Source organism: Buceros rhinoceros, unplaced genomic scaffold (assembly GCF_000710305.1).
Source record: "Buceros rhinoceros silvestris isolate BGI_N320 unplaced genomic scaffold, ASM71030v1 scaffold24058, whole genome shotgun sequence".
Taxonomy (NCBI): Eukaryota; Metazoa; Chordata; class Aves; order Bucerotiformes; family Bucerotidae; genus Buceros; species Buceros rhinoceros.
In genome coordinates, this window is record NW_010427776.1 from 1,183 (window position 1) to 14,217 (window position 13,035).

The following is a 13,035-nucleotide window of genomic DNA, read 5'->3' on the forward strand; positions in this document are numbered from 1 at the left end:
TGGCTCTTCGGAATCAAGTCTCTCTCAGCACATTTAGAAGGAAATTCTCAGACTTCCAAATTAAGTATGGGCATCTAAAGCCAAACCTTGTGAGAAAAATGAACCCTACAGATGTGTCTATGGAAACAGGAGCAGCTAGAGCTATCACAGGAGCCTGTACACTTAAAACCGCTGAAGTTAACGCCTTTTTCAAAGTGTAACGTAAGTCACACGGCCCCTGCCTCAAGCACTTTCTCCATTCCTAAACACACCAGAACTTGTACTTCAGATCTGGGGTCCTAAACATTCTTCAAGTCTTCCCTGTGGTATTAACAGAACAGGAGGTTTGCACTATACTGCAAAAAGGACAGCGGTCAAATTTTAAACTTTCTTACAAAGAGCCTGTAAGGATCTTCAAAAGTCCTTTCCTACCCTCACACTCCATTTTCAACCACGTTAGACGTAGGCTGCATTTTCCTTTTAGAAATGCTCTGTACTACCATGACTAGAGCTGGTTCAATTGCTGCTGATAAATTCACTCTCTTGCTTCATTCTGCTACAGGAAACAACGGTTTTCCTGGTATTCATCAGTTTAACAGCAGCTACACTTCCAGACGTTTCAAAAGTTGTTTGATGGTTCCAGATGGCTTTTGCATATGAGCAACCTTTTTCTTCCAAGAATCATTTGTACAGTCTAAGCCTGTTATGTTACTATCATGCACTGGAAAAATCTACTAAATCATATCAGAAAAAAAACCGTTGGTAGGTGTGGGCATCTCTTGCAAATTAGGCAAGACTGTATTTTACAGCAGCATTTTACATCAGTTCCTATACCAAAGCTTGTTAAGAGTCAAAAAACCAAAAAGTTTTCAGCTGCGTAAGAAAAAAAAACCCAAAAAACAAAACCCACCAACCTGTACACACAATAAAAGGGGAAATCCTCATCTGGGTGGAAGTTTAAGGAATTCTACAGGATTCTCTGATGAAAGGATTCAGTATGAAATTAGAGACTTAAAGACAACTCATGTAACTACGAGATCCAAATAACAGCTGAAATTCTGGCCTCCAATTTGTAAGATGTTGCAACAAGCTGTCTGGCATGTCCATGAAGAAAAAACAAAAAGAAAAAAAGGTCAAAAGCTCAAAGAAAAGCCAAAGTTTCAGTCACACCTCCAAACAGAAAGCGGCTGAGGAGCAGCCTGCTACTGCTGCACTGTTTAATGAGTTTACTCAGTGAAGACGACTCCTCCCTCCACCAGGAAGGCTCAGCATCTGCTGCTGTACCAGTCACCGTTACTGATCTGTAGCAATTCAGTTACCACTTGAACCATATTATTGTTGTGTTTCTTCAGCAGCTGCAGGTTTAGCTGCCTGTCACAGAACCCCATCTCACACAGACTAGACAGCAGAGTGGCAGTGTGCTCTTCTGTAGCTCCAGGCTGCTGAAAACAAAAGACAGAGAGATAGGCTATAAAAAGATAACTTGGGTTTGCCATTTAAAGCAGCAGTGCTGCATTATACTGGAATATAAGATCCTTTTCTCCACAATCAGGCTGGTTAGATTCACTTCCACTGTTCACTTAAAGGTGAATTACCACTCTTACATGATGCTGGAAGAGACCTGCTTCTGTCCCCACAGTATGGATCTCCCTGCTCCTGGTGGCGCAGCATACGTCACAGAGACGCATCAAGCCCGGTATCCGAGTGCTGCACAAAGTCTATATGGATTATTGATTCCTTTTTATAATTCTAAGGTTGGCACTCTATGAAACCCACTTAGCAAAGAGAAAGGACATTTACCTGTTCTGCAACGGGTGGTCCAGCAAATAACGCTTTGTAGGCAGAGGCGGCAACCGACAAAGCTCCTTTAACCAGCTCTCCTGCAATGCCGCCTCCTTGCGGGTATCTGCGGAGAAGTCAGGTACTATGTCAGGGTCAGTAGAGCCAAGTGTTTGTTTCACGTGAAATGCAAGTCTCTCCCGGCTGATGTGCCAAGTGAGGCTTAGTCCTTCCTGGAGAGATCAACCGATGATCCATTGGAGTCATCGCTGTTTGCGAACTGTGCAGGAAGCTCATTCCTTCTTTCTTGCTACATTCTATTAAACTGTGAGTTTGTGCTAAGGTCTGTTAGTTTACAAAAGGTCACGTTACAGAAAGCAAAGAGTTAAGTATTCCCACACAGGAGAGTACATCTATAGATGAAAGCTGTGCACTGTGACATGCCCATTCAGGCCAGAGTAAATTCCCTTTGTCTTCCATCCATTAAGTCACTTGAATATTCCGCTCAACACCTTGTCTTATTCCTCCAGTCTCTGTATCTTAAGATGCTTAACTTTGTAACTAACTCACAAAATCCCTATTTTAAGAATCTTGAGATTTTCCAGAAAAAACCCACTGAATTTTAGAAGGAATCAGCTTGAGCTCTGCATACACCTCTGCTTGCCAGTTCTGCATCCTTCATATTTGTGTCTAAGGAGAAACCAGTATCTTACAAAAATGCGGCACTATGCAATTCAGCATGTTTCCTTTGAGAAGGGAGGCCTGTCTCCAAAATGCTGACTACACGAAATCTGTAAGCCAGTTCTTTTTCTTATGTGCCGGATTTCACAGTTCTCAGTTTAAAAGTGTTTGTGTAAAGTGTTTGCTTCAGTGTCATTACCTTGGGTACTCTGAGCACTTCTGTTTACTGGTTACAAACCCAGAAGGTCCTGGACCGTGACTGTCTTCACCACTGGGTTCTGGATTGAGAAGAAAAAAATAACAAATGCGGCACTATGCAATTCAGCATGTTTCCTTTGAGAAGGGAGGCCTGTCTCCAAAATGCTGACTACACAAAATCTGTAAGCCAGTTCTTTTTCTTATGTGCCGGATTTCACAGTTCGCAGTTTAAAAGTGTGTAAAGTGTTTGCTTCAGTGTCATTACCTTGGGTACTCTGAGCACTTCTGTCTACTGGTTACAAACCCAGAAGGTCCTGGACCGTGACTGTCTTCACCACTGGGTTCTGGATGGAGAAGAAAAAAATACCCTATCAGTACGTGCTGAAGAGATACCGTATGTACATAAATGGAAAGGAGAGGGATGCAGTCCAAAATGAGTACTTTCAAGTTCAGTTATCCAGACACAGACTAGGTATACAGGATTCTCGGTGCAGTCAAAACAACCACAAGAATTTCAGAAGTCACTTGACTGACTGGTCAATGGGTCTTTAACACGAGAGGAACTGCTGCCTGACTCCCAGTGACTGTACCAACAGCCTAAGCACACAGCTCACTCAGTTCAGAGCAAGACACTTTTCCAAATGTCTGCAAATACTTCTGAGTACCTCCTACCATTTCAAATGAACAGACACTCTTTAGTGATCCACAAAGTCAATTATTTATTTAAATCTTCTAGCCAGTAAAATCTGAACACCCAGATCAAAACAGTCATTACTTGGCAGACTTCTAGGCAAGAATAACAAGACATCAAATCCAGCACTGGGCATAAGGAATAGGTGATAACAATAGGCTGCACCCTTAAGTACTGTCAATACCTTCTCTTATTTGATTACGAGGAGTGGAAGAGATATTCTCTGAAACTGGTATGTTAGATTCTTGGAAGATATGATTCTGAAGAGATGTAAGATTCCTGGGAACATAAGGGGGGAAAAAATTACCTTTATTACTTTTGTTCTACAAAGTCAAGATCAACAGAAAAAGAAAAAGCTTCACATGCTCCCTTCTGTCCTTCTCGCACTCACCTAATCAGTCAGTACAGGCTTTTTATAAAGTTGCAGGACTTGGGACATTCATTTCAGTATGTGACAAAAGTTTTGCTGCAACAATTTCTGCATGCACAACACTGAACTTAATCACAACGCTCTGCAGACTCTACAGCAGCACTAACGTAACTGCTTTGTTCTTGTCCAAGAAGCCTACCTTTGGGTCTGGGGTAAGGTGTCCGCAGTCTCTGGGGTCAGTGGTACTACAGCCAGGGTTTGTGAAGCTGTCAAAGTATCACTGACACTGGGTATCTGTGGCTGGCTTCCCCGCTCCAGGCTCCCTGCTCCTGTTTCAGGTTCTCCTGTCTTTTCCAAACTGGGCTGAGAAAGAGCTGAACTATACATAGACTCCCCTAAAGGACGACTGGTGTCAAAGCACTCAGGGAGAATAATGATATAATCCTCTGACGAAGCAGAGGAGCCTTGACTTTGAACTTCATCTTTATCATCTTCCTCTTCATCAGAATTACCACCATCACTACAGGGGCTTGCTTCCTCATTAGACAGTGGAAGGTCCCCTAACAGGGAAAAAAGTGAAGTATTAACACTTGTCCATTTTGCACAGATATGGGTAACAGCAGAGACAGCGCGTCCCAGATACAAGAGGCAAGTATTCAGACACAACTGTAAACCGTTGCTGCTGACGTTAACAGTGTCATTTTGGCTAGCGGGGGGAAGGGCATGGGTGTAGTGTGAAAGAGTAACAGATCTCACTGCTGAGCCTGTGCAGATATGTTGCTGATATATAGATATATACGCTGCTTAGAATGAAAACAGGAGTAAGAGCTACCCTGAGAACTTAAACGGTAGTTTTGAGCTCCTACATGACGTATATCAGCAACAGTTCAACACACTGACTTCAGGCTACATGTACAAAACACGGAAGCATCAGCCATGTTTAATATATGAGCACTTATTTGAATATGTGATTGGGACCTTTATGTCCCGATTTCACTTTCTTTAAAGCATCTGTTAAACTAGCTGCTCCTTCAGAGTACTGACACCAATTTTCTAACATAATGACAATTCTCCTGATCTAATGAGGATCAATTTCCTAGAACAATGACAGATCTTTTTAAAGGTTGGTTTTTTTTTTTTTGCAGCCCTTATTACAGCTTTATCTTAATTTAAACCTATTTTACTTACCAGAGTAATTTTCTAAAATTGCCTCTGACTGATGAATCTTTGCTTCCTTTTTGGAAGTGGAATTAGTTTTTATCCTAGGAGAGTCATCACTTATCATATTGCAACTGAAGGTGTCTTGCAATGTTTGTAAAGAGTCTAATAAAACAATCAGGGAAAACAAAGCAGTATTACCACCTGCAGTGCAGGGCAACTCTGGCCAATGTCTAACTGCAAAAAAGCAAAGCCACAGAAGCCTGCTAAGCCAGTACTTACTCTGGGGGATTTTCTTTTTTTGTGGGGGCTTATGGTCAGGTGCAGCATCCAGGGTTAGGGAGCGAATTACAGTTTCACAAACAAACTGAGTCCCACTCATATCTTCTTCCCCTTCCTCCTGGTTTAATGGATGCTCAGCTTTCACTTTCACTATGCAAGTATCTGCAGGAAAGCGGGCTTCCATCGCTCCTTTGAAAGGGAAATGAACAGATTGTTTAACACCACCACAAGGAAACATAGCCAAGGCTACTAGTGACTATGTGTTAATGCTTCTTAAAAACTGAAAGATTTTGGAATTCAGTTCAAGCTGAATGTGAAAGTGATTGAGAAGAATAGGGGCCACACCTGGAGTGTTTGAGTATAATCCAGTCTATGAAGGGTAAATTGTTACTTCTCCCAACAACTCCAGTGGTCAGACAAATGAAGAGACACATTTGTATTTCTGAATTCTACATATAGTGTGCTCCAACCTCTACAATCAGAGAGCAGCATTAGACTACATGTTTATGAGCCAAACAACTGTCTGGTTTTCCACAGAAGGGAAAGACGGGAGTCAGAACTCCTTTCCGAGTCTGCTGACTGCATAGAACCGACAATATCCTCCTCCCCTCAGCCCCAAGCTCCCCATGACTACTGCTTACCAGGCACTGGTTTAAATCCACTCCCCTCGTTCTCCTCCTCTATCTGACCTAAGCCAGGTTTCTCCAGCAAGGGGCTATCATGTGGCAAAGGGGACATGCATGGAGTCATGTCTGAAAAATAAAGAGAGCAAAAATAATTGGCACTAAGGGACTAGGAACCTTCCTTCCTCCAGGAGGCAACCTTGTAGAAGTTGCCCTTTTTTAAGGGATATTCTTCCAAGATTGAAGAAACCGAGATATCTTACAAAATAACATGGTGAAATAAACAACTAGCTTTGCATTACACAGCACTGGCTGAGCAAAGAAAATGTCAGCCTTTTTCAGTGTCTGGAATCTCATGGTCTTGGGGAGCTGAAGCTGAAAAGAAGCCAAGAATGAAAAATACGAAGGATAAGTGTCCGTGCCAGAGATTGTGCACAGAATATGGGAACCTTACCAACAGGAGTATTGTGTGGCACTCGCTCCAATTCCTGCACAATATTAATGTCCAACAGCTCAAAGGACAGCAAATCCTACAGAAAAACACCAGAGTTTTCATCAGCAAACCCTGAAATGGAATCCTACACTGTACTTCCCAGCATGATATCCAATGAGCTTACAAATCATTCCACACTACTTTGTTAGTCACTTCACATGAACTCAGGGGGCATTTTCCCATAGTGTGCATCCACAGCAGAGAATATGATACACTAATGAGTGCAGCAAGAGGCAAAGGTAAGTACTGCCTCGTTAGGGGCCAGAGACTGACCCAAATCTATGACTCTTCCTTGGGAACTTTAGCCTGACCTACACATGCCTTCCAGGTAGTGACAGTCCCCAATATTAATTAGAGTTTTCATCAGCAAACCCTGAAATGGAATCCTACACTGTACTTCCCAGCATTATATCCAATGAGCTTACAAATCATTCCACACTACTTTGTTAGTCACCTGGCATGAACTTGGGGGCATTTTCCCATAGTGTGCATCCACAGCAGAGAATATGATACACTAATGAGTGCAGCAAGAGGCAAAGGTAAGTACTGCCTCGTTAGGGGCCAGAGACTGACCCAAATCTATGACTCTTCCTTGGGAACTTTAGCCTGACCTACACATGCCTTCCAGGTAGTGACAGTCCCCAATATTAATTCAAGAAAATAGTTCTGCTGTACAAAATGCAATAGACTCTTTGTGAAAATACAGTGGTTATTTCAGAGCTCAGCAGCTTTTTATTCTTATGGACATCTCTGTACATATATATCAAACCCAAGATGGTTTGGTTTATCTCTACCTGAATTTTAGCACTTTACCTGTGCAGTGAGGAGATCAACAGATGGGATATAAAATTCTCTCTCACTTGGCAGATTTTTGATCTTTAAAGGAATACTTGGCACAGGTATTTCAGCTTGCTCCATGATTCCACCCATCAGCTGAGCACCTGCTTCTGTCTTTAAGGAAGCATCCTGCAAAAGCAAAAACATGATGTTCCAGAAACCCTTTAGGCAGGCAGCAAATTAAAGAATTTCATGAAATGTAAAGACTGATTATAAGAACAGAATTCACTTGAAAGAGATTTAATTCAACCCATTTTAGAGCCAAAAGGACAAGAACTAACACAACGAGAAATCCTGCTGCGTTTCAATTCAAAGAACTACACAAACAGCTGCAACAGCCTGATAACTAATCCCATGCATCTCAAAAAGATTGGACACTTTAGAACTTACAAATGCAATTTATAAAAGTTGTGTTTCTTTTCTATTAAAAATTAAAATTAAAAGCAAAAACCCTCAAAGAATCCCCTGGAAATCAATACTGTTAGGGACACTATACCATTGCACCAAACAATATACACTGCTCCTTCTCCTAGGCAATTCAGAACTTCCCCAAATACTGGATGAGTTACTTGCCTGTGTGGTGCTGGAAGCTTTATCCTTCTGACAGGATTCAGAATCCTTCCAGTTGCTTTCTAAACAGTCAGTAGCTGGGGAGGGATCCACAACAATACTACACCAGATCCTGGGCCCAAACTGTTCTCCTCTGTGTGAGAGTCTCCAGTGAGAGGTGTAAGTTCCTTCTATATTTGGGGCTACAAACTCAACCGAAACAGTTCCTACGTGTCCCGATGGAAGGGATGGCACTAACACATCTTTTTTTTCAGAAGATGCCAAGGTAAGGTTTCCCCACATAAGTTTCAGCTGAAATATAGAACAGAAAAAGCAAAAAGTTAACTTCACCAGCTTCTCTGGGCAGTAAGGAGCACTTGAAGCCCTTCTGCTGAAAGGCCTTATGGACAGTAGGGCAGGAGAGCCTTCACGTTAGTCACCGTTACAACAAAGTGAGAAGATAACCCGTATTTCACCATGAACACGGTCGCTTACAGAATAAAGGCTTTTTGAAGTCAGAAAAGCAACATGCCTATTGTAATCAAGGCTGAACATTATTACCAGCACTGGAAGACATTCAGCAAGGCTAATCTTGATTGCTTTCCTCCTAGAGCCTGTGCTAAAGAGTACCTCGACACCTTACTGCCCCAGAATTCCCAGCTTGAGAATTAACGGACCAAATGAAATGCTAAGCAGGTTCTGACAGAGCGTCAGGTTCCTAATGCACACCAGTATTATCTTCCAGAACTATTTTAGTGTGTTGAAGTAACAGCAAAGGCAAGATACCTTTGTGTCTGAGCTCCATTCCACATTGCCAGTATTCTTCATTCGCCAGTGTTTGATAAACTTTGTTCCTGGTTGCAAGTGAGTCCCATCTGGCAAATTCTCATCCACAAATACTGCGCTTAGTGTAGGGACAATTGCTTGGAAGGGCTGACTAGGATTCCTGGGATCGGGGGAGGAAACAGACAAACAAATACACCCAAAAAACCACCAAAACTCAGGAAGTCATTCAGCTATTTACTGGCTGAAAACAGAGGAGGTCATTTAGTGTGTTTTCTCCTGTCTCCAGAAATGTTTCAAAATTCTAACCTTTTGGCTACACCTTAAGTCTAAATGCCACATAGCAAAACAAGATTTGCTTATTTGAAAGACTGTAATAATTACAGAGCTCAGGTTTAAGAGAGAAAATTTCACCATTCTTCATTTGATTTAGTCCGACAGCCCTTTGGGCCATGCTATTCTATTAGATAACGAAATCATTATGATGTTGAATCAAAAAGACTGTGCTGTAGCCTAAGCAATTAGTGTCTTATTTGGACTTTCAAGCAGTACTTTTCAGCAAGATACCCCAGGTTTTGCCTGAAAAAGGCTCAAAAACAGATTTAAACCAAGGCTTTACTGTTAATTTGGATGCAGTGAGAGAGAAGTGGTGAAGCAGCTCCTATGACAATTTTAAAAGATCTAAAAGAATTAATTTGGACTGAATTAGTATTAGTTTTGCTCCTGCAATATGCCCGTTTCAGCAAAAAGGAAGCAAAGAGCGATTTCAAGCTCCTCACAAATATAAGCAATGGATTGATGTTAATTTGGCTTTTAAATGCCTTAAATGGAAGGGATGAACTAAAGAAACTACAGCCGTACAAGTTTTACACCTGTACATTCATAAAACAATTGAGAATGGAAAATGCAAAGTGTTGCCTGCAAAGGCTGCTGTCTAAAGAGCCTCAGCCTAAGACACATAAAAAGAAAAAAGCAAGGAAAAAAAAAAAAAGAGCACTGATCACAGTGACTTTATGCAGAGACACTTAATACAGCAGCAAGACACAGCCGGGATCTTCCGATACTGGTGGTAATGTCAATTTACACGGCATGCACATATCTACGTAACCCTAGGCATTCCCCTTCCTCCTAAATCTATAAAAATCTGCAAGTCCCTGGTAATAATCATCAGCTGCTTTTTTTCTTCTCCTCTTCTCCTCCAAAGTAAAAACACTCCACCTTGCAAATTCCATTTAGACAAAATTCTCACAGGATCCAATGACGAATGATACTTTAAACGAGCATTTTCACAACCTTCCTCCTGCTACTTTAACTTAGTCTCATCACAAAAGGTCAGACAGCACAACTAAGACACTCTCAGTTAACATCATCTCTTACAGGAAGGTATTAGGTTGGAGACTCTCAGGTTTCAGAGTTGGTGAGCCACTAGTTTCCAATACATGGACCGAGTTCCACAGATGAATTTTCCTGTGCAATTTTAGTTGCCTTTTGAGCTCTCGGACCTCTGCTTTTCGCTGTTTCTTCTCTGCTCGTAATCTTTGCTTTTCTGCCTTCAGAAATCTTTTGTCCATCTGTTTCTGGAGCCTGCAGAGAGAATAAGCCACCTTGTTAAAATACATTAAATTGATCAAATTTTGCTTTAGCCAACACAGTCTTATTCTCAAAGGGAACACTTCAGAAAATGTCTCATGCTTCTAGACTGGACACCAAATGTTTTTAAAAGAACATCTTCACAGTTGCTTCTGAAGGTATTTGGAATAGCCTCAGTGAAAGAGCAAACTTAAAGACAGATTAGAGTATTCTCAAAGAAAATGCAAGCTCTCAGAGTTTGCTCCCCACCTATGACAAAATTCTGTCTCTTCTATTTTGTTATTAAAACCGCTGTACGATCTGTGATTTAGGCCATTTGTAAGAATATAGCTATTCTGAGCTACTCACAGTGAAATTTGAATACCGTTTCCATTTCCTGTTATCACTAAACCTAAACTAAAAGTTGAACGTCAACCCCAGTCCAGGTGTTTCCACTCTGCTATCACGATAATCTTGCTGGGTACTGACAGCTGCCACCATTTACCTAACTTGCTCCAGAGTGGCAGGCAGGCGAGGCGAACACTCTGCAAGGCTGTAGTTTTCAGCAATACAGAGCACAGGTCTTCGCAGCTTTAGCAAGACATGATTAGGATCATGTGCATATGTTCCTGCTTCACACTGCTCACAGATATTGTAGGCTGGACAAAGGCTGCAAAGCAGGAAAGGCAAAAAGTTACCAAGTGGCAGACAAAGAATTAATGCCCTAGGAAAAGACACTGAAGGATAATTATTTCCTCCATTTCTGCAGAGAAACAACCCTGTGTCATACTACCACTGTCAGCAGTGCCTGAGTGAAACAGGAGTTGTCCTCTCACTTACACGTGAGTATTTGGAGCAGTCTGGAATACCTAGATCGATGTCCCTCCTCTTGGCAAAACTGCTCCACAGTCCCCACTTGATTCTTCAGTACACACTGAAAAAACCTGATGCTTCCTTTAGCTCAAACGACTAACAATTGTTGCTATAAAGGATAAAGCACTACTGAAATCCAGTGCCAGAAACAGCATCATACTGATGAAAATACAGGGGATAAGTCAACAGAAGTAGTCAGGGATGCAAAGCACATTGCTTCTGTAGGAACAGGACTGGTAAAAAACACTTGTCGTCATTTGCCAGCAAGAAAAATAAATATCCAAAGAAAAAACTCTGCTGGCATTCTATTCACCACTGCTGCCCAGTCCTAAAATACCTACCTTCACAGCAATTGCCTCGTCCAAACAAAAAACTCAAAAACTTCTGGCACCTTACTGAAGATACACATCCAAATCTATTTCATATTATTAAACTAAAAATAGTGAGATCGTTAAAAAAGCACAACCTGCCTTAGTCTCATTTACTGTCAGAACCACATGAAGGACTGTTACAGACTGAGGGTTAAAAGTTCTGCTTTTTTGTTTAGTTAACTGAGCCAAATGAAAAGTTTTCCTTTACAATTATTGCATGTTATATGCAAAAAAGGTAAAGAGCGTTGAGAGCATAGCAAGTGCTGTAAAGTTCTCTCACTTTAACAACCACATTTTCTCAAAATAGTATTCATCTCGCTCTCATGCAGACGACATCTAGTCGCCACGGCAGAGGACACAAGCAGTCTGCGAGACACATGCTGGACATTCTGAAACGTACAGCATGCTGCAGATTACACCACCACAAGTCTGTGACACCAAGACAGTTTCTCAGACTTGTTCACATGCCCTACATGTAAGGTTTCCCATCCCTCATCACATTCTACCTGCACTGGTAGCGAACACCAACAATTCGGGCCTGGCAGCTGCAGCAGGAGATCAGCCAGTCACACTGGTTGCCATTCCTCGATTGGCTCTCTGAAGTAGGAGGTGCTGCTCTAATAGAGCTCTCAGAAAAATCTGGAGACTGATTGTGATGAACAAGCTTCTCACACAGCTTCTGCTCCAGTTTCTCAACAGTTTCCTTAACTACTTGTTCCCTGAACTGGAAGAAAAAAATTAAAGTAGTCATGGATGAGACCCACCTATGCAGCTTCAAAAGCTGGATTATATTGTCCCAAGTCTCCCAATCCACATGTGATAAAGCAGTTCAGAATCCACTGCCCATCACCCTAACACATTCCAGATGAAATTAAAGGAGTATCACGTTCCTCAAAGAGGATTTGTATTTTAGAAAATACCAGCCCATAGCTTTTAACAAGGCAAGTTAAAGATCTTATACTCACGTTTACAATATTAAGGGTCTTCTTCCACAACCTTGGGAAGGAAAGTTGTCTCTTGAGACAATTAACACAGCTCCCAACAAACCCCTTGGAGTCCTTACCATTAAGTCCTGATTTTGACCATCAGGGACATTCTAAATACAAGCATTAAGTTCCCCTACCTTTGGTATAAGAGGTGACAAAGGGAAGGAGACTAGGAAAAAAAAAAAAGCTTAGAGATGAATGGATGGATCGACTATTGTACACCGTACCCTCCAGTTTCAAGAACTCACTAGCTAATTTATTCCTAGCATTCTCATTTTGAACAGCTAATAAGCATCGCAAGTTGACAGCCCCATCATCTTAACCTATAGCTTGATTCAATGGTCTTCTGAAAGTATATTTTAGACTGAGCCATCAAGAAAAGCAAGTTATCAAATGCTATGCTTCCAATCTAAGGAAACATTACGTATTACCCTACCGAAACTGGTCAAACAGGAGACTCCAACAGCAACACCACGTTTCATGCTGTGCGTCCTCAAGTTCCTATGACTGTCTGGAGTGCACAAGGACTCTGTCACGAGAGCTGCTTCAAACTATCCTCAAATCAACAGTGCATAAACCAAACAATCCGCTTTTCACAAGAAGTAGCTCGTGTCAAACTTTTTTTTTCTTCCAGATAACACCCACACTGTTCAGTCATAGTTAGACACCTCATTTCTGTTTATCACCACTAACACAAAGCGATTAGATGCCTGAGCGTCCTTTTAGAACCTGGACACAAGTGCTGAGAGCAAGTGTGATCGGATGTACAGTTAGGCATCACAGGTACCTTTTCCACCCACAGCCTCTTATACA

General features: G+C 41.7%; 1 protein-coding gene across 1 annotated transcript in view; it reads right to left on the reverse strand.

The window, feature by feature from the left end:
• Positions 1-1,244: 1,244 nt before the first annotated feature.
• NBR1 (neighbor of BRCA1 gene 1) overlaps positions 1,245-13,035 on the reverse strand; it is a gene marked incomplete at its 5' end in the record, with an annotated part of 17,585 nt that continues 5,794 nt past the window's right edge. Inside the window, 15 exons of the mRNA XM_010142053.1 lie at positions 1,245-1,421; positions 1,780-1,885; positions 2,639-2,717; positions 3,513-3,607; positions 3,898-4,258; positions 4,887-5,021; positions 5,139-5,327; positions 5,780-5,890; positions 6,216-6,291; positions 7,068-7,220; positions 7,665-7,952; positions 8,427-8,586; positions 9,801-10,007; positions 10,498-10,662; positions 11,743-11,960. Coding sequence (XP_010140355.1) covers positions 1,245-1,421; positions 1,780-1,885; positions 2,639-2,717; positions 3,513-3,607; positions 3,898-4,258; positions 4,887-5,021; positions 5,139-5,327; positions 5,780-5,890; positions 6,216-6,291; positions 7,068-7,220; positions 7,665-7,952; positions 8,427-8,586; positions 9,801-10,007; positions 10,498-10,662; positions 11,743-11,960 — 2,520 coding nt within the window. The remainder of the gene's footprint in view (positions 1,422-1,779; positions 1,886-2,638; positions 2,718-3,512; positions 3,608-3,897; positions 4,259-4,886; positions 5,022-5,138; positions 5,328-5,779; positions 5,891-6,215; positions 6,292-7,067; positions 7,221-7,664; positions 7,953-8,426; positions 8,587-9,800; positions 10,008-10,497; positions 10,663-11,742; positions 11,961-13,035) is intronic.